Source organism: Ictalurus punctatus, chromosome 7, assembly GCF_001660625.3.
Source record: "Ictalurus punctatus breed USDA103 chromosome 7, Coco_2.0, whole genome shotgun sequence".
NCBI classification, from domain to species: Eukaryota; Metazoa; Chordata; class Actinopteri; order Siluriformes; family Ictaluridae; genus Ictalurus; species Ictalurus punctatus.
The window spans coordinates 11087765-11113147 of NC_030422.2; the positions used below are offsets into that span (position 1 = coordinate 11087765).

At 37.6% G+C, this 25383-nt stretch overlaps 1 protein-coding gene across 1 annotated transcript; it reads right to left on the reverse strand.

The window, feature by feature from the left end:
• Window positions 1–12666: 12666 nt before the first annotated feature.
• On the reverse strand, window positions 12667–19739 carry en2a (engrailed homeobox 2a). Its single transcript, XM_017471227.3, has 2 exons — window positions 19034–19739; window positions 12667–12989 (listed from the first exon to the last, which is right to left on the reverse strand). The coding sequence occupies exons 1-2, from the start codon at window positions 19515–19517 to the stop codon at window positions 12667–12669; spliced, it is 807 nt and encodes a 268-aa protein (XP_017326716.1). The 5' UTR covers window positions 19518–19739.
• Window positions 19740–25383: the final 5644 nt, after the last annotated feature.

Below are 25383 nucleotides of genomic sequence, written 5' to 3' on the forward strand. Positions count from 1 at the left end.
TAGTTAGGACACTAGTTTAGCTATCTAATTGTCTAGCCATCTAGTCCAGTTTTACATCTACTTTACATTAGCTAATGTTAACTATCAGTTAGTTTGTTAACTATCAACTGTGTTAACTATCAATTGTCCTATCAATTGAGCACGTTTGCCTCACACCTCCAGGGTCGGGGGTTCGATTCCCACTGTAGCCCTGTGTGTGTGGAGTTTGCATGTTCTCCTCATACTGCAGGGGTTTCCTCCAGGTACTCCGGTTTCCTCCCCCAGTCCAAAGACATGCATGGTAGGCTGATTGGCGTGTCTAAAGTGTCCATAGTGTATGAATGGGTGTGTGAGTGGGTGTGTGATTGTGCCCTGCGATGGACTGGCACCCTGTCCAGGGTGTACCCTGCCTTGTGCCCGATGCTCCCTGGGATAGGCTCCAGGTTCCCCGTGACCCTGAAGAAGGAGTAAGCGGTATAGAAAATGGATGGATGGATAGTTACCTAGTGAAGATGTCTAGTTCCCTAGCTCATGTATTGTATTCTAGTTTAAAGTCAGGAAACAGTCCTCATATCTAGTCTCCCAAAGATATCTGTAAAACTATATCTATAAACTTCCAGTAGTTTAGATGTTAGATATTTTGACCCCTGCTTTTGATGGCTAGTTTTTAAAATAATCCTCTAGTTCAAATGTTTGGACTCCTCACTTAGTCATCTAGTAACTTAGTTTAGGTTTCCAGGCTAGAAGTGTATTAAAGTAGTGGTCTAAGACAAAGGATACAATGTCCAAACTATGTGTTCAAAATAAGGGAGTAGATATTTAAACCAGAGTTCTACACATCTTAACTCTAGTGATATCTTTAAACTAGACATTTCAATTCAAAATAGAAGTTCAGAGGTCTAAAGTAGGGGCCTAGGTGAGCAAAGTAGGACGCGTGGCACCTGAACTAGAGTTCCAGACGCACCAGATGTGCAAATTAGGGAACGAGAGGCGTGTATTTCGCAGTGCTAGTAGGTTTGCGGTCTAATTGAGATGTCTAGTACACTAGTTTAGCAAGAATCAGGATGGTGTCCAGATCAGTAGTTTGGTGTTGAGTCAAAAACATGTGGCTGCCATTTTGTTTCTTGGTGTCGTGTGATGTTGTTCACTTTGTGTGTGTGTGTGTGTGTGTGTGTGTGTGTGTGTGTGTGAGAGAGAGAGAGAGAGAGAGAGAGAGAGAGAGAGATGCACGAACGTTGGTGAGGTGCAGAAAGGTGAAAGTCAGTGGACTCATCCTTCCTTTCCTCTTTCCTTCGCTCTGGTGTTAACTTGTATCCTAACGAGATTAGACCGTATGTGTTCAGCTCGAGCGTCTCCTCCCGCCGCTTTTTTTTTGATCTGTCGTGCGTGATGAGGAGCTCCAGCCGTCCGAGCGCCGGTATGAAATCAGCCTGATGTCGTTCATTTTTCTCTTCCACTGTGCATCCCTCACTCCGTTTCCGACCCTACATTCCAGGAAGCGTTTAGGGAGCTCGGTGAAAAAGCTCAGCGGGGAGGTTTTTGTGTGTGGAGGGGGGAGGGTTGGAGGAGGGGTTGTCCCGTTCGGCCGGCCTTTTATAAGGGAGTCAGACAAGCAGAGACACCACGGCAGTCTCTTCTGCTCACTTTCACTCAGTTTGCTTTGATCACAGTGTTTCGAAGAAGAAGAAAAAAACGACGAGACGTTCTTAGCCAACAGGTCGACTTCGGTAAATAAGTACGGAATGAAATGAAAGGACAAGATGTAGTACTTTTTATCCATTTCTAGTAACATTTATTGGTGTGGAACACTACAATTATGTTAAAGCAGTAATAAACAGTCCTTCCCTCTTTTTTTTGGTCTCTCTTGAAGTTAATAAGATGTTAAACGCAGCTCATCATGTTACCAAGACACTCTTCCGTCCTGATGAACTATCATACTGAGCAAAGCGCACTCTGCCCTCTTCCGTATACACAAGCCTACAGACGGCCACGATTGGCTAGCATCGCTCTGATTGACAGGAGAGCAAGAGAGAGTACACCCCTCCCACCCAGAGAGCATGGACAGATGGCTGTGACACTGGAGACTTCTTCCACGAACATTAAAGACACATCCGATGTACAACTCCCGGTGAACGAGCTGTTATTATAGAAACGATTACACATCAATATAAACCTGCACTCCTTCTGTACCAATCACAATTGGACCAATCAGAATTCAGCAGCGCTGGGGTGATATATATGTAGAACATTTGTCCTAAAGCATGTTCTTGTCACAGAATACGGTGTAACACATTTCTGGCACATGTCTACTCAGGTAAACAGAATATGTATCAGCGTTCGCAACAAACACACACACACACTGACAGAACTCCATGTCCACGAGGACAGTTTACTGCATCTTTTCGAGCGTCTATTCTAAACCGGTTTCACTCTGACAGTGTTTACCGCACGTCAAACACGTGAAACATGGCATTGTCTGACAAGACGTGCCTTTTACTGGCCAATTCCCTTCCCGTTCCTCACTCAGACGACTCCGCGCGATCAAAAGACGAGCGCACGGAGAGACGCAAAGCGAGGGATTTCATTCTGTATCGCCATAGCGATCGAGTACTGCGTTATTTATAACCGCATCGCAGCATCGGCAAATCAACAAATGATGTTAGCATGAAGGTTCAGGAGATTTCTAGCTAAACATATAGCTAAAAAAACAACAACAGCTTTGTAAAAAATTATTATTAGAAACGCTATTGTTTCTATAGTAACAATCAAATTAAAAAAACGTGTAAACGTTAATACGTAAGAAGACGTTTATTTTCTGTAATCGTTTATGGTAGGAGTCTCCAGCGTCAAAGATTAAAACTGTCAATTAAAGCGTCAGAAGTTAAAACGGTAAGTTTACACTTTTTTACCTTTTCTTGGTAACGTTGTTTGTTTTTTGGTCTTATTACCATCAAACGAGAGAAAACGTGATGCCGTTACGTTAGAGGACGACTGTTTCTAGGTGCCGTGATGTACTGTAAGTGAGAACTCGTGTAGCGAACAACATTAAACACAACTGTAAACAGATAAAAACTACAATGTTGGTAAAAAAAAAAAACCAACAACAAAAAAGAAATGATAGATGTAGCGGAACGAAGAGGAATAAAACACTAATCATATAATAATCATATAATCACACTTGGAGTGTGGTAACAGTGTAAATATCATCACACCACCTCGTTATTGATTTTTGTTTGTTTGTTTGTTGGGTTTTGTTTTGTGCAAAATCGAAACATCATTGCTAGTTCGCACGACACGTGCGTGATACGACGAACTTCGAAACGGCGAAACGTTATACGAAACGAGAAAGCGTTTAAAGTCAACCAGACCGAGAGCGCGCGACACGACACGACCCCTCCCTGTTGTTTATTTGTCTTTATTTACTTCTTTATTTTGATCACATGTCCATGTGTTAATTATATTTCCTTTTAACCAATTCTGTAGCGTTTGTAATAGTAACGTGATGATGCTTTTGTATTTGTTGGATTTTGAAATCAGACGTATGTGACAGTGTTAAACGGTGTGTAAGTACATGTGAGAGTGTGTGTGTGAGTGTGAGAGTGTGTGTGTGTGTGTGTGTGAGTGACAGAGAGAGAGATGGAGATGGAAGCAGAGCTGGCAAGTGTGCTTTGCTGGAAAAGTGAAACACCTGCGGCCATGACAGGAGGTTTTGACCTTCATCTGGAGTCTTGCTCTCTCTCTCTCTCTCTCTCTCACACACACACACACACACACACACACACGTCTGTAGACAGGAGTCAGCGAGCGAGGCGGCCCTGCGCTCACACACCGGCCGTCGTTTCCTAACACGTCCGCTTGGATAAAGGAAATGTAGATGAGGCATTCACACATTTCCTCCGAACACGACACGCAGGACAGGTGGACTTTCTCCACGCCGCTTTCTGACTCCGCACATATAAGGACGAACACAATGCTCACGTTTCCCGACTGCTGAACTTTTATCCCGCACTCGTCTGTTACCGATGGAGACGGGTTTTCCCTTTTCTTTCTCTCTTTCTTTCTTTCTTTCTTTCTTTCTTTCACGTCCTGAAAACACTCAATCCCGCTTTTATTACCGACTCGTCAGCCAAGCAGCTTGTAGGAGGATTCATTAACATGCCGCTAGAACCTTACAGGATTTACATCGTCGCTCGAGCAATTTAGGCTCTGGGATGTACAGTCAAGTCCAAAAGTTTGCACACCCTGAAACAAAATGTAGTATACACAGATTGGGGGGGGGGGGGGGGGGGGGGGGGGGGGTGTACTAACAAAATAGCATCGTTTCAAAAGTACATCTCAGAAATAAATAAATAAAGGAATGAATGAAAGAACTAATGAAAAACAGCTAGCTAATGTTATAGAATATGACCAACCAAAGCTAGCTAGATAAATAGATAAACAAACAAACGAGCAGTTCATTATAGAGAATATATAACCATATATAATAGAATATTTATTTTTCAAATGAATGAATACATTTCATGAAAGAACATAACCAACACAAACTAGATAGATAGATAGATAATGTTAGAGAACATAACCAAACAAAACTAGCTGGATAGAGAGAGAGAGAGATAAACAAACAAACAAACAGCTAGGTAATGTTAAAGAATACAACCATAGATAGATAGATAGATAAAGCAGTCTGTACAGAATTTCAGTTTTTTTGTGATTGCTGCAGTCAAAAGTGCTTGCTTTTGGTGCGGCTTTTTTCAAAATTTGTGATAAAAAATTTTTTGCGTAAAAACTACCCGAATCGGCAAAATCGCAATCGCACGAAATTGTTCTGCGTGCTCTTTCAAAGGCGTGGAGACCTTTTAGCTGTACTCACGTTCGACACACGTGATTCGAAGAGGGCTTCGGCTGAACACACGTCGCAACGACGTCGCATGACGTGTCTCTGCCCGAATCTGCGGAAAAGCTGCGGTAATTTCGAAAAATCGCAAGCTCCTCCGAATGTTGATGCGTTCGCTTGGTTTTTTCCGTCGATTTCTGCGTTCGCAAAATCCTTAAATCCTGGAGGGACTGTTAAACAAACAAACAAACAAACAAACAGCTAGCTAATGTTAGAGTAATTAACCAACCCAGTGTAAATGAATAAAAAGAAACGAGTGAGTAAGAAACATTAGAGAATGTAGTCAAGCAAACCTAGATAGATAGATAGATGGATAAATAGATAGATAGACAATAAATAAATAAATCTCATTCTTACTGAAACATCCTGCCTTCAGGATCTACACTATTACTTTTGGAAACAAAAGCGAATTTTGACAAAATTCCTTGTTTTTTTTTGTTTTTTTTGGAATATTGTCTCTGTTTATTTTACACTTCTTGGAATTATTATTATGAATTTTTTTATTTTTGTTTTGTTTTTGTTTATCACACATAGAGATCACATACAGATGCAGACTTTTGCCCTTAACAGTCCATTTCTTCTTTTTTTTCTTTTCTTTTTTTGAAATAAACGTTATTTTTTTTGTTGTTTTAAGCGTGTGTGAACTTCATCGGTAGAGCTTTCCCGTAGAGGAGACGTGGACGTAGACAAGGGGTTTCCGTGCTCCTCTCAGCACTTGCAGGCTTCTTTAAGGCTTTGCTGGATAATTAATTAATGGCTTCCTGAAAGGGTTCTACTTGGAGTGATTTCTGAGAGCTTTCTGAGAAGCAAGCACTCAGTCGTAGAGGTTTTTACATATAAAACCCTTTTTTTTCCTTTAAGGCTTCTGAATTTTTGAAAGCGTAAAGAAAGGAATCTTTTTTTATATATATAAATATATTTTGTTGTTTGGACTTTCGTAGAGAAGAATCAGAACCATGGCTGTGGACACGGAGTGCTGTGATTTGCTCAACGACTCGACTAAATAGTATTTTCATTTATTTATTTATTTACACATAACAGAATTATTGTACTGGAGGCAAATTTTTGAATGACGGCATTCTAACATGTTTTCTAGATCTGCTGCGTTTTCATACAGATGGTTCATTTCTATATAAGTCGCAGAATGCTTGCGCCATTATTCACTGTTATGTGTGAATCCTCTGTGTTTTCATCCCTACATTTGCACCCGTTTTTGTTATACGCTACAAATATGTATATCACTGCCTTTAATATCAAAACCTGCAAATAGAAAATAAAGTTGACGCTTTAATCGGATCTGCGTGGTGGTGTTGTTTTTTATTTCCCACTTTTAAATTAAAACAAAGAAACAAAACAAGAAACTGAACTGTACTCAATCTGGTGATTTTTTTTTTTCATCAAAATGCTACAGAAATTGAATATTAGATTGAATATAAATATTATTCTAAGCACAAGAAGTTACCAAGAAAAACAATAAAAGGTATAAAATGACCTCATATTTGTCCTCTGTCTGTTAATAAAGTCTAACAAACATTAATGAAAGTGTTCAGTTAGGTTGTATTTGTCAGTAAAACGTGATAAACGTTAATAAATAAGGCTTTATTTGACCTATATGTGTCATAAAAGTATAATAAGCATGACTTAACACTTGATTTTAGGCTTTATTTGTCATTAAAAGATCATAAATACAAACAATATTTATTGAACAGTTGAGATTTTATTTGTCCTCGGTATCTCATTAAAGCGCAATAAACATTAATAAAAGTTAAATAAGGTTGTACTTGTTTTCTATATGTAAATTAAAGTGTAATAAGTTAATATGTATGTTAAATAAGCATGTATTTTATCTCAATTCGTCATTAAAGTGTAATAAATATGAATTAAAATGTGTTCATGAAGATATATCATTAAAACATTATTCATATTAATAAGTGTGATAAGATTTTATTTGTCCGATATATGTTATGAAATTATAATAAGCAGAAATGAACACATTCGCTCAATTTATTTGTCCTCTTTGTCTTTAAAAGGTAATAAATATTAATAATAGTGTTAGTTGAGGCTTTTTTATGTCCTCTGTATGTTATTAAAGAGCAGTTAATGAAATGAAACATTAATGAAAGTGGTATATAAGGTCATCTTTGTTCTCTATATGTCATTAAACCATAATAAACATTAATGAAAGTGTTATATAAGATCATGTTTGTTCTCTATATGTCAATACCGTGTTAAATAAGGTTGGATATGTCACTGAAGTTAAATAACAATGAATAAATTGATCTGTGTATGTCATGAAACTATAATAATTGTAGGAATTAACACATTGACACATTAATGTAGGCTTTGTTTGGCCTCTTTGTCAATAAAAAGTAATCAATTTTAATAATAATAGTGTTTGTTGAGACTCTGTGTCATTAAATCATAATAAACAGTAATAAAAGTGTTTAAAAGGGTCATAATAGTACTTTATATGTCATTAAAGTGTCATAAATGTTAATTATAGTGTTAAATGAGGTTGTATGTGTTTCTAAAGCATATTAAATGTTAATAAGTGTGTTAAATAAGCTTATACTTATAGTGTAATAAACACGAATGGAAACGTGTTAATGAGGACGGATATGTCACTAAAACATTATAAATATTAATAAAAGTGTTAAATAAGACCTTATTTGTCCTGTGCGTGTCATAAGGGTATAATAAGGATGAATCAAAGTGTTAATTTAGGCTTCGTCTGTCCTCTACATGTCATTAAATCACAATAAATGTTAATAAAAGAGTCAATTAAGGTCGTATTTGTTCATTAGATGTCACTGAAGTGCAATACTTGTTAATAAAAGTATCAAATGAGCTCACTAAAGCTTTATAAACATTAAGAAATGTGTTAACTGAGACCTTATTTGTCCTGTATATATCATGAAAGTGTAACAAGCATGACTTAATATTAATAATAATAACGTTGAGGCTTTATTTGTCCTCTGTATGTCATTAAAGTGCAATTAACATCAATAAAAATGTTAAATGTTCAATCTGATCTGTTCTTTATATGTCATAAATGTTCATTATAATGTTAATTACATGAGGTTGTGTCTGTCACTAAAGCATAATAAATGTTAATAAAGGGTTAAATAAGACCTTATTCCTGTATGTGTCATTAAAGCATGAATTAAAATGTTCATTTAGGCTTTGCTTGTCCTTTGCGTGTCATGAAAGCGTAATAAGCATTCAGTAAAGTGTCAACTGAGGCTTTATTTGTCCTTTATATGTCACTCAAGCATAATAAGCATTACTAAAAATATTAAATACAGTTGCGCTTGCTCTCTATATGCTCATTAACATGTAATAATCATTAATTAAAGTGTTACAGGTTGTAACCATCAATAAAAGTGTTAATTTAGGCTTTATTTGTCCTATTTGTCATTAACATGTAAGAAATATGACACGAAAGCTTAATAAACGTTCATAAAAGTGTTAAATAAGCTTACATTTCCTCTCTATACGTCATTAAACCTTAATAATTGTTAATTAAATTGTTAACTGAGGTTATACCTGTCATTAAAGCATAATAAATATTATATGTGTTAAGAAATGTGTTGAGTAAGACCTTATTTTCTGGTGTACGTGTCATGAAAGGGTATTAAACATGAAATGAATTCAAACGTCAATCTGTAATAACTCTGAAGAAAGGCAATTGAAGATCTTCATCTTTCGTGTTTATTGACTTCTTATCCAGTTCAAATGACACAATTAATGCATACGGGATACAAAGTATTTACATGTAAACACAAAATAAAACAAACAAAAAAATTGCATTACACGTCTCAGTGTTGTTGTTTTTAGTTCCTCTAGATAAGATCTCTGATGCTGATGAGTAGAAATTCATTCGGTCGGAACAGCAGTCAACATTAAACTCGCGCTTAAGGCAAAGTGTGTTATGTTTGGTGGATTCTTCCTTCACGATATAGCGGTGTGTGTGTATATATATATATATATATATATATATATATATATATATATATATATATATATATATATATATATATATATACGTATGTACGATTCGATCTGGAGTAGTTCTATATCTAGTTAACGGCGTTAATCGTAGCGGTACAGGTGATAACGGAATAAGTCTTGTTCATGTATAAAAAATAAATAAATATTTGAAATCAGAGCTGTGTGGATAGAATGGTACTATGCTACCGTAATTATATACTGTGATAAATAAATCTGAGATAGTTGCGTATATCATCGTTAACGGTATCGATGATGGTGTCACATGGTGATGTTATTTCTGGGTAAAATCTGCTACAGTGGTTTTAAGATTCTTTTACGATACAAACGTTTATATAGGTCACAGTTTTAATAAAGTACTGAAGGTTAACGGTACGTGTCCACTCGAATTAAACGTAGCTGAAAAAGTCGTGCGGTTATTTACGTGATGTTTTATTTTATAGGAAAATAGTCAACGGCTGGGCGGCGTGATGCCAGATGATAATTACGCACCTCGAAGTTGAGTGTTTTACAATACCAGCACAACGTGTTTTGTTTCTTTTATACTAAAACAATTTGCCAACGCTGCCAATTTCCGATTTGTTAATGAGAACAAAACATTGTACTTTTTATCCATTTATAGCTACATTTAACGCCATGGAACGTTCGTGAAAAAAGCTCTTACTTACGTTAATAGCAGTTATACAGTAAACAGTCGCTCCCGCATCAGCGTCTTGGTTTTCTTTCTCATCGAGCTAATAATCAAAGAAACGCAGCTTGTCACGTTTAACAGTCCCTCCAGGATTTCGCGAGTTTGCAATTGCAAAATCATGGTAACAGCGCAATATTTGGAGGAGCTTGCGTTTTTTTTCAAAACAACAGCATAGTTCACGCAGATTCGGACCGAGACGAGTCGTGACGTCATCGCAACGCGCGTTCAGCCGAAGCCATCTCAGATTCACGTGTGTCGAACACGCGTACAGCTAAAAGGTCTAGTTTACCGACAAACAGCGCTGCGAAAGAGCGCGCAGAACAATTTCGTGTGATTTTGCCGATTCGAGTAGCCGTGCATTTTTGGCCACAACAATCACAAAAAACAAAAACAAAAAGTCTGCGGAATCCTGTACGGACTGGTTTAAGAAACATTTAAGAAAAGCGTAAAGGCCTTGGAAAACTTAAAGTTACAGCTTCACCTCTGACACCGGAGACTCCTTCCATAAACGTTCAATAAATCTCAGATGATTTTTTTTAAAAATCCGTTTACCGTACAAGTCCCTGTCGATGAGCTGTTACTATAGAAACGATAACGGATTACAACGAGAGCATTATGTACAAAACCCGTGGTTTCCGATGTTTTGGGTTTCCATAAAAAAACAAAAACAAAAAAAAACAGAACTTGTCACGTTAACTCGTAGTAACATTACAGAAGTGGACATGTACCGTAAAAGTCATCCTTCTTACGCTTGTTAGAACACCGTCGTGTATTAAAAACTGCAACGTTGGATCGGACGATTATCATACCAGGATTTTATTACACCATTCCACACACACACACACACACACACACACACACACACACACACACACACACACACACAAAGATATAATAGACTCAAACAATCCAAAAAAATCCATCATACTTTTATAATATGCCTTTAATCATCAGCTTTTCATGCAAAAGGCCTCAAAAACCGCTTCGTTCACATACATGATGATAAATACGCCATTTTTCTTAAAGAGATTTTTTTTTTTCTTTTAAAAAAATCTACTCTCAAAAAAAAAAGAAAAAGAAAAAGCGACACTGGACCGGTCATCGAATAAAGTTTTTTTTTCTTAATATATTTCTATAAATACATAACAGCAATAAAATGGTATTTTTCTTAGAATGCTGGTTTGCTTCATTTTTTTTATTTATTTATTTTTTTATTTCCATAGAGTTTGCCTGTGTATATATTGTATATTTATAATAATTCTGTATAGGATGTCATGGTAAGTCATTGTCAGAGTGCTACACGTTTATAGGCAGCAGTACAATATTTTGCAAAAAAAAGAAAAAAGAAATACAAACAAAAAATAAAAAAAGATATTGCTCTTTTCATAAAAACTCTATGCAATTTAAGACGTTTCGGTTGATTAGGGGTCCAAGCACTTTTATTTTTTTCCCTAGATTTCTTAGGCTTGATCTCTCCTGTGTGTGTGTGTGTGTGTGTGTGTGTGTGTGTGTTTGTGTGTGTGTGTGTGTGTGTGAGTGTGTGAGTGTGTGTCAGAGTCCAGATAGTAATTTAATTACATCTCCACTCCGCCTCTCAATGATTCCTTTAAAAAGAAACAATCACAGTTATACTGCTCCTCACATCAGTTTTACGATGAAATTTTGCACTGGATTAAAAAATCGTCGCTGCATGCGTGCATCAAAACATTGACCCAAAAAAAATGGAGTGGAATAAAGGCATGTGCCGATAAATCGTCGGTTACGTGATTTAATCACGATATTAAACGTGCACAATTATTATCGTGGCCATTTTGAATGATCGTCATTACCCCTGCGTTCTTTTAGGCATATTTAGGCACTGTATATCCTCCCAAGCTACAATCCGAACGGCTAGTGTTAATTAACACCTTTGCTACGAGAGCTAACTCTTTTTTTTGGATTTTTTAAACGAGTCGTTGGTTTACGTCTGAATGACAGCAATGACAAGTCGAAGTTTAATTATGCAAATTACTAAGAATTTTATGAAAACACACACACACACACACATACACAAAAGGTTTCAGTTTCCAGGAGTGTTGAGATTTAAATATATCGTAAACGTTGTAATTTTCTAGTCATTTCCACATTGTCCATGCTATAGTGCAGTTTTGTTTTCTCAGTTAAAACGAATAAAGCGTAAAAAAGGCTAAAATATTTAGCTAGACGCTGGTTTCGCCGGATTTCCGAGTCTGAGGAGATGAGCGACATAATTATCGTAGTATCAGCATGACTTGAACGCGCTTTTATCCAAGCTACGAAGCCGGCGAGCGATCGCAAGTGAACAAAGCGTCGACAGCACAACACGTTAGAAGCGATCCGAACACAAGAAGTGAGAAGTGAATCCTTGTTCCGATCCGTAACACGTGCAGGTAATTACTTTCAAAAGGGATACTATCGTTTTCTGCGATATGAAAAGGTAATATCGGCACATGCCTTAGTGGAATAATCATAACAATGCCTCATTTATTAATATTCACAGTTGCAGGAAATAGTCTTTGGATTGAAGCAGGATGTTTTTCTCTGTCTCTCTCTAGTGATAATGCAGCCCGTGAAAAGCTCTATTTATAAAACAGCATAAACACAAATCCAATAGCGAGGCCGCCATGCTCTTCCTGGGTTTTTTTGTTTTGTTTTGTTTTTTGATAATAATAAGTCTTGTTCAAGTCTGACGAATAATAACACTTTGATTTGAACCTCAGTTAATGCTGGTATGTTTGTACACTGGCCCTTGATGCTTAAGAGTTATTGCATTGGAAATACAACTGTGACCTCTTTTCATCTGTCATTCTCTCTCTCTCTTTCTCTCTCTCTATCTCACCTGTCTCACTCGCTTGCCGTTCCCACCCAAGTCACAGTCCGATTTCTGGGTGGTAGCTCTCTCCATTTCTACCCCCTCTCTCTCTCTTTCTCTCTCCATCATGATGTCGGCATGGTTGTATAGTCCTCATCCCCCCTTCCTTCTCCTTCTCTCATTCTCTCTGCCTCTTTTTCTCCATCTACCTCCTCTCTATCTTCTCCAAACCCCTCTCCTCCACCCTCCACCCCGCCCCACCCCTCAGTCGCTATCTGATTTGTCGTCCTTGGTGGTGGTAGCGTGGTTATACAGGCCCTGGGCCATCAGGTGCAGTGCCAGCGTGTTCTTAATTCCCGAAGCCTTCTTGATTTTGGCCCTCTTGTTCTGGAACCAGATTTTGATCTGCGACTCATTAAGGCCCAGCTCGTTGGCCAGGCTCTGCCGCCTCTGCTCCGTCAGGTACCGGTTCGACTGGAACTCCGCCTTCAGGCGCTGCAGCTGCTCGGCCGTGAAGGCGGTGCGCGGCCGCTTGTCCTCCTTGCTGCTGCTGCTGCTGCTCTTCTTTGGTCTGCGGGTTCGGGGACCTGCGGTGGGCGTGGCTATGTTGAGTTGGAATAAATAACAAATAGCAAGGCAAGGCAGTTTGGAAACAGCATGCTAAGGGTTGCATCCCTTACTCAGCAAAATCACCAGTGTTGGATTAACTCTTACAGTGTTGAATTAACAGTTTAAGACTAGCGTTTACACTCTGCCGTATCACCACCTACACTGTTCGCCGCACAGTTCAATTAACACTCATTAGCTTTTAAAATGTTGAATTTAGTCTCATAGTGTTGGTTTAACACCTACAGTGCTGAATTAGCACTTACCGTGTCCACAGCATGGAAGCAGTTACGTTCCTTCCTCAGCAAAATCACCAGTGTTGGATTAACCCTTATTGTGTTCAATTAACGCCTCCATTTAAGCGTATAATGAACACTTACTGCGTTTAATTAAGTTTTGGTGGTCAAACGACACCTACGGTGTTGAATAACTACCACGCTGTTTGCATACAGTTGAACTAACACTTATTTTAGCTATTAAAGTAGCATGTCCACTTGTAGTATATACATATCATATCAGCTCGTGTTGAAATGGTTGAGCCAAACTCTCCATTTGAAATCAGTATTTTGCTCAAAATGCCTTCATGCTCACACAATTAGAGTTGTATGACAAGTTACAAGGTTAGGGATAGGGAAACCATTAGCATTTCTACCTTTTCGTACTACATTTTTTAACGAAATCCAACCCAATCATCGAAACATTCAAATTTGCCTTCCTCAATATAATTTATAGAAATTTTGCTCTTGTAAAAGCTGATATGCTGATATAATCCAATATGCAATGACTATAATGGCAGAATACTATGAAAGAATTACATCTTGCCAACATTTTGTCCCATTATCACATTTATTTTTGGGTCAGCTTTAATTCCTTGGTCTATGAAGATGTATTATAGAAATGGCGTAGGTGTTCAAAAGTAAAAACCCATCCAAAGTGACGGTTATCTACAGTTGGAATCAAAATTATTTAATCCCCATTGCAAATCAGGTTTACTGTCAAAATTTACTGTTTGCGATGAACAAATCAAACAAAAGCAGTTGAATTAAACAATTCAAGACAACAAATGCTTCAAGTGGTTTCCCCAAATTCAACTGAAAATGCAAGTTATAATGATTTCTCCAGTTTCATAATTATTCAACCCTTTCATGGCAAGCATCTTTAGTATTTAGTAGAGCACCCTTTTGCTATTATGACCTGCTGCAAACGAGATGCACAGCCAGAGACCAGCTTCTGACAGCGTGTCTGAGGGATCTTATCCCGTTCCTCATGAGCAATGGCCTCCAGTTCAGTAATATTCTTGGGTTTGCGTGCTGCAACCGCCTTCTTCAAATCCCACCAGAGATTTTCAATGGGGTTCAAGTCAGGTGACTGGGATGACCCTGTAGAATCTTCCAGGACTTCTTCTGCAACCAAGCCTTGATGGAATTTGAGGTATGCTTGGATCATTGTCCTGTTGGAAGTTCCGATGACTCCCAAGCTTCAGCTTCCTCACAGATGGCATGACGTTTTCTCCTAGGATTTCCTAATACTTCAATGAATCTGTTTTGCCTTCCACACGCTGCAGGTTTCCAGTGCAAGAGGATGCAAAGCAGCCCCAGAGCATCACGGAGCCACCAACATGCTTGACTGTGGACAGTATTCTTTCTTCATTCTTCTTTCTCCAGACATACCACTGATCCATCGTTCTGAAAAGTTCCAGTTTTGTTTCATTTCTCCACAGAACAGAATCCCAAAACTTCAGTCGCTTATTTATATGATTTTGAGTCGACTTTTCTTGTGCTTCTGGATCAGTAGTGCTGTACGTCTTGGAGTTCTGGCATGGAAACCTTTTGCGTTTAGTACGTACCTTACTGTTGGTGCCTGTTGCACCAAGTCTTGCTGCAGGTATTTTGCAGTCACTCGAGGGTTTTTCATGACCTGTCTTCTCAGAAATCTGGTTACAGCTGTTGATAGCTTCCTTTTTCTGCCCCGTCCAGGTATATCATTCATTTTCTGCCCCTAGACAGTTCAGGTATTTCATGTGATCCAGCTCAAGCACACCTGGTGCAACTAATGAAGCCCTTGATTAGTTGCATCAAGTGTGCTTGAAACAACACCTGTTTTGCATATTTGTGCTGTTGCAAGGGATTCTATTCAGGGGGTTGAATAATTTTGAAGCTGGAGAAGTCATTATAAGTTGCATTTTTAGTTAAATTTGGGGAAAGCACTTGAAGCGTTCATTGAAGCGTTCATCGCTTTTGTTTGTTCATCGAAAGTCTGTACATTTTGACAATAAACCTGATTCGCAATGGGGGCTGAATAATTATGACTGCAACTGCATATTTCTACCACTACTTCGTTAATATATACAATACTATAATCATGTAAATCGAGTAAATGCAAAATCTGAAGGAATTCTAACACCCTAACCTTAACCTTAACCATTGGTTACTATTTATAGAACAAGTCGTTTTCATTACATTCTCACTAATAAATTGAGTCAGTTGGTATTGTGGTTATTATAACACTGGGATCCCCCCATAATATTTTGAATGTGCACAAAATTAGAAAATGATTTATTTGATAATTTGATTCCACATGCATTCATGCATTAATCCATCCATTGACGTCTATACGCTATTGAGTAAATCTGTTGTTTATAAATATTATTACTATTGGTGTTTGAGTGAATTTCGGGTAATTTTGGTTTACAAAAGCATCAAAGTTCCAGATGTTAATTCAACGGAAGAGATTTTTTTACGATATATAAACGACTTCACAACGATTTATACGTAAGAATTCGCCTGATCAGCTTGTATGACGGTTGGCTACCACTGGTTAAGGATAGGGCGAGGGTCTGATATCTTTAATCCCGACTTTATTTCTGTAAAATGGAACGAAATTGCTCTGGCGTGGTAGAATTCCTAGGAATTCTGGATTATAGGGTAATAGTATAATAGTATAGTAATACATTTCCAGTAGAATATAGTAGATATAATAATACAAGTTATTGTTGCTGGGGAAAAAGCTCTCATGCGGAATAGTCATGAATATTAACGATGGGCTCCATTTTGAGCATTTTTATGGTGGAAATTTTGGTTTGAGCTTGGATAGTCAACATAATTTCATCAAGAGTAAAACGCAAATTCAAAGCAGTATTTCATGTGATTTAGGCCTTATACGTAAAACAAAAAAACAAGACAATAAAACAGGAACGTGATTTTAGGGTTGCCCTTTAGCGTCGGATAAAATAAACACCTGCAAATATAAAAGTGGATTTTATATGTATATCCAATATCATATGTTCCATGTTATCCCATTCTAAAACACGTATATAAACAAAAAATACACATTTTTAAATGCTAATTTCGTAAAAGGCAAAAATTCAGCGCCAAAACCAGGGAAAACTGCTTTCATCAACCAAAATTTCCCCGTAAAAACGGATCAGAATAACTTGGGATGATATTTGGAAGATTTGTTAAGGCTTTTTTTATTTACCATTAAAAAAATTTTTTTTTTTAAATAACCAATAGTAGCTGAAATGTCGGTTTTCTTGCCAGCCCTGCTTTGGATTTGAAGCAGTCGGTGCATTATGCATGATAGTTGATTTATTCTTTCATTGCACTTTTTTTTTTAACAAATAATAAATGAATGTGTCAAACAGCTTTTTTTCCACAAATCTTAAACTCGTCTTAAATCCTTTTTTTGGGGGGGACCTTTTCGTATGCTGGAGACAGCCAGAGGCGTCCTGCAGTCCATTGTCCCAAAAATATGCTAATGAACTTGGAAGAAGAAGAAGAAGACTGGCATCGCACAATAAGAAATTATATCTCTTATAGACCTACATTATGCACTCATATGAATATGAATATAGAAACTCTAAAGAAAATATGTATAGAAATACTAAAGTAGCCTGTAAGTATATGCATACTGTATCAGGTCTTAAAGGAATGGTTGAGCCCAAATCTCATGGATAGGCCAGCTAGGTTCTGCTTAAAATCAATATTTTGTTGTTGTTGTTGTAATAGCCTATGTGAATTGATAATAAATAAATCAAATTAAATTTGATATGTTCATATGTCTCATATGTTAGTATTATTTTATACACAAAAAACCGTGGACTTCCTATTTTTAGTACAGCTACCATGGTAGAATAGGTTATCAAATATTTTCACCACATAAGATTATTCCATTATTTTGATGTTGTGGTGGTTTTTTTGGGTTGATTTTTAAAATCTCTTTTAACAAAAAATGCGAGCTAGCTGGGTTTATTTTAGCTAGCTAGCTATATCTCTTCAAATTCCCTAGCAACCTATGGAGTAGGCAATATCTCATGGCAGCTACATTGCTTGGCTTTTTATTTATTTATTTATTTTCCGTGTTCTTCCCAACAGCAATAAACATTAGCAATAAGCTAACGAGCTGCTGTTAGCGACATGCTAATTCCATTACCCTCAATAAAATAACACGATATAGCTAACTGATTAAAGCTCAATACGTTTCTTTTCTAAAGCTCTGCTCTAGACTCGGGAATTTGAGTCATGTTTCACACAAACATCACAATTTCACCTCACAGAAAGATACGACTCGTTATATTAGTCAATTAAATACCTTTATTACACATTATCAACGTAAAATTGTCGCTATAATCGTTAATTTGTCAGAAAACCCACTCAGAAAGAGACGCTAGCAACACCTCACTAGCCAGTTGCTAAGATTACTATCGCTGTGGTAATAGTCAAACAAAATACCACAGCGAGAATAAAATTCAACACTGTAGGACTGTAAGTGTTCATTCAGCACCACAAGAGTTAATTCTACACACACACACACACACACACACACACACACACACACACACACACACACAAATATATATATTGCTTGAATCCAACACTTTAGGTTTTTAACGAGGCTTTAAGAGTTAATTCAGCCTTTGGATTTTGCTTAGTAAGCCGACAGCAGTAACAAACATAACACTGAAGTTCATGGCTCATAAATCAACATTATTATTATTATTATTATTATTATTATTTTCATTTTTCTTTTAAATGTGAACATTTTAATATTGAATTATTTAGTGCTAATCTATACATTGTACATGCTGATTCCCCTTCAGTAGGTTGTGGCTGTGCTCCAGCCTATAAGCTTCACTCTATACTTTAACTGTTTGTTGTCCACACTGGAATAGATTATATATATATATATATATATATATATATATATATATATATATATATATATATATATATATATATATATATATATAATTGAGATTTTTTTAAACTATTATTCAATTAATACTGAATATTAAACACTTGTTTTAAAGGGAAAAATCGTGTAGATCGCATCCATTTTAGAGACACTGAAATTTTATGAATATTTCTTTTAGAGGTCATGACTTGTAATATTTTTTAAATTAACCTTAGTATTATTATTCTTTTAGATATTTATTTTGTAAAGACTGGATTGATTATTATTTTTTATTCTTATTATTATTATCTTTAGGCTATGTGACAGCGATCTTTTTTAAGATTATATTTTTTTATCCATGGACAAATGGGTTGGATCAGGGGATCTGATTTTGCCTTACTGCCTAAATGTAGGCTATTTTATTTATTTATTTATTTAATGTTTTATGGTTCCACGTTCATTACTAACAGTTTGGACCGATATGGGGGAATTGTGATTTTTTTTTTTTTTTAAACCAGAAACTTGCTATCCATTTTTTTTCAATGCTGGTTTACTTTTTAGGAAAAAAAAGTTATTTCATTTTGAATGTATTAGGGCTCTTTACCTATCAGAGAAATGAGCACAACTTATTTGAAAGTGGTAAATTATTATAGAGGTTATACCAAATGGTTATTTTACAGAGCGCATCATGACTAGTGCGATGTTACAATAACTGGACAAAAATTCATTCTGTCTAGAAGACTTGACGTGACACAGCGAGGAAAGTACTTTTTGAAGGTGTTTAGAAGATTTATAAAGAAGCATACCGAGTTGTATTTATTTGAAATATAGAGACTTGATTGAGGTGTGTTACCTGCCGAGGGCCGGTCCGAGTAGCGCGTGCAGTAAACCCAGGCGGGCCAGAGCATGGGCTGATTCTGGGTTAAAGTGGACGAGTTGGGTTGAGAAAGCTCCGAGTCCGAGCTCAGGCACTGCTCCTTGCTTTCTCCTCGCACTTTCAGCGGCTCGTCGTCTGTCACCGTGTCGGCTTTCTTGCCCGTGTGTGGTGTGGAGGTGCTCTCCGTGGAGGACACCTGTCCAACCTCTCCAGCATCTCCCGGCTGTCCCGGGCTGCTTTCATTCCGTCTCAGCACACTTTCATCCGGCTTTTTGCGTCCGAAATCCGGACGTAGGATGTTGTCGATGAAGAAGTTGGTGACGCGGTGAGGAGGCGGCGGTGGCGGAGGATGAGGATGAGGAGGATGAGGAGGAGGCGCGTGTCCCGGGGACGGAGCTCTCACCTCGGACTCCCCGGCACGCCGAGCGTCTCCTCTCCCTCTCTGCTTATTCTCATCCATACTTACAAGGACACACTCCCTCTCTCTCCCCGGTCTCTCTCTTTAACCCTTCTTTCCCGCACTTATCAGGCACTTTATACAATACGGACCGACTGCGCTCCACTTTGTTTTCGTAAAAACAATAATAAGATGCCAAATATTATTAATAATAATAATCAGCGTGGGTTTGGGATTGTAAACAGATCTTCTTCCCGTGCGTCGTGCTCACAAAGAAGAACCATAGTTTCGGATCCCGTGTAACAAAATGTGCGCTATAATCAATATTTAGGCTATAACTTCCAAAAAATAAAATAAAATAAAAATGTGCAGAAGAATATAAAGAAACACCTGTGATCCGTGTGAGGCGGGTGTGCAGCAGGTCTGAGTGAGTAAACTCCGGGCCGGAGGAGGAGAAGAAGAAGAAGGAGAAGGAGAAGGAGGAGGGGGCTCCTCTAGGATCCGCTCCTCCTCAAATACTTTTACTCCCGATTTTTTTTGTTCTTATTTTTTTATTACGAGACCCCCGCCTCGTCCTCCGCCTCTCTGTGACGTTTCACTCCGGTATCCAGGACACGTGCCTTCGACCAATAGGATGCGAGGAGAAACTGTCACGTGATCACGCTTCTGGAGTAACGGTGCAGTGTTTTCGTTCATGTTTTTTTTAAAGATGCAGAGGAACGCCAAATTATCAATATAACGCGCGCGCACACATACACACATACATACATACATACATACACACACACACACACACACACATACACGCATATACAATATGCTGTGTCTCTTAGTAGGCAAGCGTCTATTTATTTATTTATTCGTTTGCTTATGCATATCTATCTATCTATCTATCTATCTATCTATCTATCTATCTATCTATCTATCTATCTGTTTATTTATTTATTTTTTTGTTTGTTTATCGATCTATCTGATGTTTATTTTTATTCATTATTTTATTTATTTAGTCTTGTCTGTCTGTCTCTCTATCTATCATTCTGTATATCTTTCTTTCTGTCTAACGTTTGTTTGTTTGTTTGTTTGTTAATTGTCGCTTCATTAATATGACGGAAATGTGATTACACTGCCATGAGTACGATGTGATTTTGCCTTCATTTATTTAGCAGCGACTTTTCTTTCTTTTTATTTCTGGCTAGAACACATTATACGGGAGATACAGGAATAATACAAAAGAATAATTAAACTTTATTGAAAGTGAGCGCTCGCAAGCACGCGCACGCACACGCACACGCACGCACGCACGCGCGCGCGCACACACACACACACACACACACACACACACACACACACACACTTCTCCCCGCTCTGGCAGGCATTACTCGGCTGATGCTGAGCTATGCTGGAGAGGTGGAGAGATGGAGAGGTGGACAGGTAGAGAGATGGAGAGTTAGAGAGGTAGAGAGATGTGGAGAGATGAGAGGTAGAGAGATGGAGAGGTAGAGAGGTAGAGAGAGTTGGAGAGACGGAGAGGTGGACAGATGGAGAGGTAGAGAGATGGAAAGGTGGAGAGATGGAGAGGTGGAGAGATGAGAGGTGGAGAGATGGAGAGGTAGAGAGGTGGACAGATGGAGAGATGGAGAGATGGAGAGGTGGTGAGGTGGAGAGATGGAAAGGTGGAGAGGTAGAAAGAAGTGAAGAGATGAGAGGTAGAGAGATGGAGAGGTTGAGAGATGAGAGATGGAGAGGTGGAGAGATGGTGAGGTGGAGAGATGGTGAGGTGGAGAGGTAGAGAGAGGTGAAGAGATGAGAGGTAGAGAGATGGAGAGGTTGAGAGATGGAGAGGTGGAGAAATGAGAGTTAGAGAGGTGAAGAGATGGAGAGGTGGAGAGATGGAAAGGTGGAGAGATGGAGAGGTGGAGAGGTGAGAAGTAGAGAGGTGGAGAGATGGAGAGGTAGAGAGGTGGAGAGGTGGAGAGATGGAGAGGTGGAGAGATGGTGAGGTGGAGAGATGGAGAGATGGAGAAGTAGAGAGAGGTGGACAGATGAGATGTAGAGAGATAGAGAGGTGGAGAGATGGAGAGGTGGAGAGATGGAGAGGTGGAGAGGTAGAGAGAGGTGGACAGATGAGATGTAGAGAGATGGAGAGGTGGAGAGATGGAGAGGTGGAGAGGTGGAGAGATGAGAGGTAGAGAGGTGAAGAGATGGAGAGGTGGAGAGATGGAGAGGTGGACAGATGAGAGGTAGAGAGGTGGAGAGATGGAGAGGTAGAGAGGTGGAGAGGTAGACAGAGGTGGAGAGATGAGAGGTAGAGAGATGGAGAGATGGAGAGGTGGTTAGATGAGACGTAGAGAGATGGAGAGGTAGAGAGGTGGAGAGATGGAGAGAGGCTGAAATGGTACTCTGCCTCTTTAAGGAATGTCACTGTTCACCTCAGAGCTGAATTATGCTAAATGGAGTGGCTGGTGTAGGGTTGCCAGATTGATCAACACTAAATCCTTCAGTTCTCTACGAACAACTATAACTTGAATTCCAAACGAGTATTAAAGCGTCACACAAACTGTAGGAAAAACAATAAACAAAAGAGCGCATAATTTCTCCATCAACCCAATGAACCCTGCACAGGTGAGAAACCAAACAACAACAAAAAATCTGGCAACCTGCAGGGATTGAGGAGCGACTCGCGCAGATTTCCGACCTTATTACTGCTCTGATTTTTATAAACGGATCTCAAATCTATCTATCTATCTATCTATCTATCTATCTATCTATCTATCTATCTATCTGTTGCTCCTTCAGACTCCACAATTTTTGTATTCCAGAAGACATGAGTGAGAGTGGATTTATGAATGGACGCATGTCTATGGTGTGTGTGTGCGTGTGTGTGTGTGTGTGTGTGAGTGTGTGTGTGTTTCAGAGGAGTGAAGTGTTTGAAGTGTTCACCTGAAAGTTTTCACTTCCCTGAAACACACACACACACACACGCACACACACACACGCACACACACACACACACACACACACACAGAGAGAGAGAGAGAGAGCCGATGAGCTTTAATTCTTTCTTCACTAATAATCTCTAGTGTGTGATCTGCGTGGCGTAGATAAGCCTCCATTCAGTCTCTCTCTCTCTCTGTCTGTCTGTCTCTCTCTCTCTCTCTCTCTCTCTCTCTCTCTCTCTCTCTCTCTGTGTGTGTGTGTGTGTGCGTGTGTGTGTGTGTGTGTAATGAGAGAGTAAAGCTGTGAGAGGACTGTGAGAGTTTATGTGAGGACTCAGTGAAGCAGAGACATGCGCTGAATGTACACAATCACTTTAATCACTTTAATATTGAGCATCATTAACACCATTAACACCATCAACACCATTAACATCACCAATACCATTAACACCATTAACATCACCAACAACATCAACACCATTAACAGCATCAACACCATCAACACCATTAACACCACCAACACCATCAACGTCAACACCATTAACACCACCAACACCATCAACATCAACACCATTAACACCACCAACACCATTAAGACCATTAACACCACACAGCAAAATCACCAGTGTTGATTTAACACCCACAGTGTTGAATTCACACCCTACAGTGTTTATATAAGTCCATTGCACTCAAATATACACTCTGGGTGTTAATTCAACACTAGGGATTTTACTGTGCACCAACACCATTAATACCATTAACACCACCAAGACCATTAACACCACCAACACAATTAATACCATTAACATCACCAACACCATTAAAACACTACTTCCTCTGGGAAAAGAATGAAATGTTTGTTGTAGGTTACACGACTTCGTTTGTTAATGATGTTTTAACATTACAGTTTGTTTTAAACAGTGTTTGATAGCGGCGCTGAATTCGCTGTGAATGAAAACATTATTACACTTTTACATTTGTGAAACTTTCCCTCTTTTGTAAAGACATCTTACCTTACTATTATTACTATTACTATTATTATTATTATTATTATTATTATTATTATTATTGTTGTTGTTGTTGTTGTTGTTGACGATGTTATTATTATTATTGTTGTTGTTGTTGTTGTTGTTGTTGTTGTTGTTATTATTATTATTATTATTATTATTATGCGACGAATATCGCAATAAAATTTTAAATTATGAATAATTATGAAGTGAAAACCTAAAAACAAAACCTCCTGTTTGTCTGAGAGCTGCTTCTCTCTCTGGACTGATTTAAAAATGTTTAATGTATCTTCCATTTCTCATTAATTATAATAAAGTCTCACTATATTTAACAATTTTTTAAAAAGCTTTTCTTTTTTGTCCCGTGCTTCCGACTTATTATTATTATTATTGTTATTATTATTATTATCATTATTATTATTATTATTATTATTATTATTATTATTATTTCTTCATTTTCTCTTTGTTGTTTATAAGCTGAGATGGCTAATTTCTGTAACGCACTAAAAAATAACGATTTTTTTTTTCTTCACACACACACACACACACACACACACACACACACACACACACACAAACACACACACACACACACACACACACACACACACACACACACAAGTAAAAAACAAAAGTGAAATACATAGCCTATAGGAAATAAATAAATAAATACTACTACTACTTCTACTACTACTCCTTCTAATACTACTACTACTGCTATTACTACTACTACTACTACTACTACTACTACTACTACTAATAATAATAATAATAATAATAATAATAATGAGTATTAAGAATAATAGAATTGAATTTTTATTCGTGCATTCTTGTCACATCTGACAATTAAGGATGAAGTAAGAAGATAACAAAAATAATAAGTAAAGTACACGTGTCTAGAAAAGCGCTATATATATATATATATATATATATATATATATATATATATATATATATATATATATATATATATATATATATATATATGTAACTGTAAATGAAAAAAAAGAAAATAAAAAAGTAAACAAACAAACAGTAGTATCACTTTTAACTAGCATCATTATGGCAAATATAATTTGAAGCTGTTATTATTATTGTTGTTGTTGTTGTTGTTGTTGTTATTATTATTATTATTATTATTATTATTATTATTATTATTATTATTATTATTATTATTATTATAGTTTTCCGTGAAATAGAAGAAGAAAAACAGTTTTGTTTTCTTTAAAAAAAAAAAAACTGGCATTCAGGAATTGGTTTGAAGTAACTAATTGGTTTGAAGTTACCGTTTGTTAGTTTCCTAAACTGGTTCTGCTTCTGAACAGGAGACACTCAGGTGTAGGGTTCTACTACATAGAACCTTTAGGGCTCTGCCGCAGAAAAAACGGCGAGAACAAAAAATATCTGAATGATCTTCGGGTTTTTTTTTTTCTAAGACAAACGAGTGGGGAAAAAAAACTAGAAGAAACACAACAGGAAGGAGTTTAGAAACAGCAGAACTGTCGCTATAATAAGAATATCGGAGCAAAAAAACCGGAACGGATTCGTTGCTTAGAAACAACGACTACAATTTGGAATAAACACAAGCTGTCCGACATTTCCACAATTCAGATATTTATTCGTAGTAAATCCGAAAAGTTGGGTTTTTACTGCAGAGCGCGCGGGTCACGTTGTTTTCATTCATAGATGATATTAGACCTGCTCGAATTTATTATTTATACAAACCCGATCAAACAGGAGAATACTGTGTGTGTGTGTGTGTGTGTGTGTGTGTGTGCAGTACCTGATCACGCCCCATAATGCAGAAGTCTAAGGTTACACTTATCCCAGTCACTTTAGGAAAGTTAGGTTCTGGAACTCAGCATGTGGCCAGGGGGGTGAACTTCAGCTCCTTAGTTTCTCTATACAGTGAAAATCAAAAGTGTGAAGTATTTATTCATTTAAAAACTGGAAAGAAATAACGTTTTAGACGTTTGGAAATTTGAA

Bases quoted from the DNA above. Each gene is read 5' to 3' on its own strand.
- en2a (XM_017471227.3), bottom strand. From the start codon at position 19,517: ATGGATGAGAATAAGCAGAGAGGGAGAGGAGACGCTCGGCGTGCCGGG. The intron at 12,990-19,033 runs GTAACACACCTC...CGCCCACCGCAG, and splicing joins CTCGGACCGGCCCTCGGCAG to GTCCCCGAACCCGCAGACCA.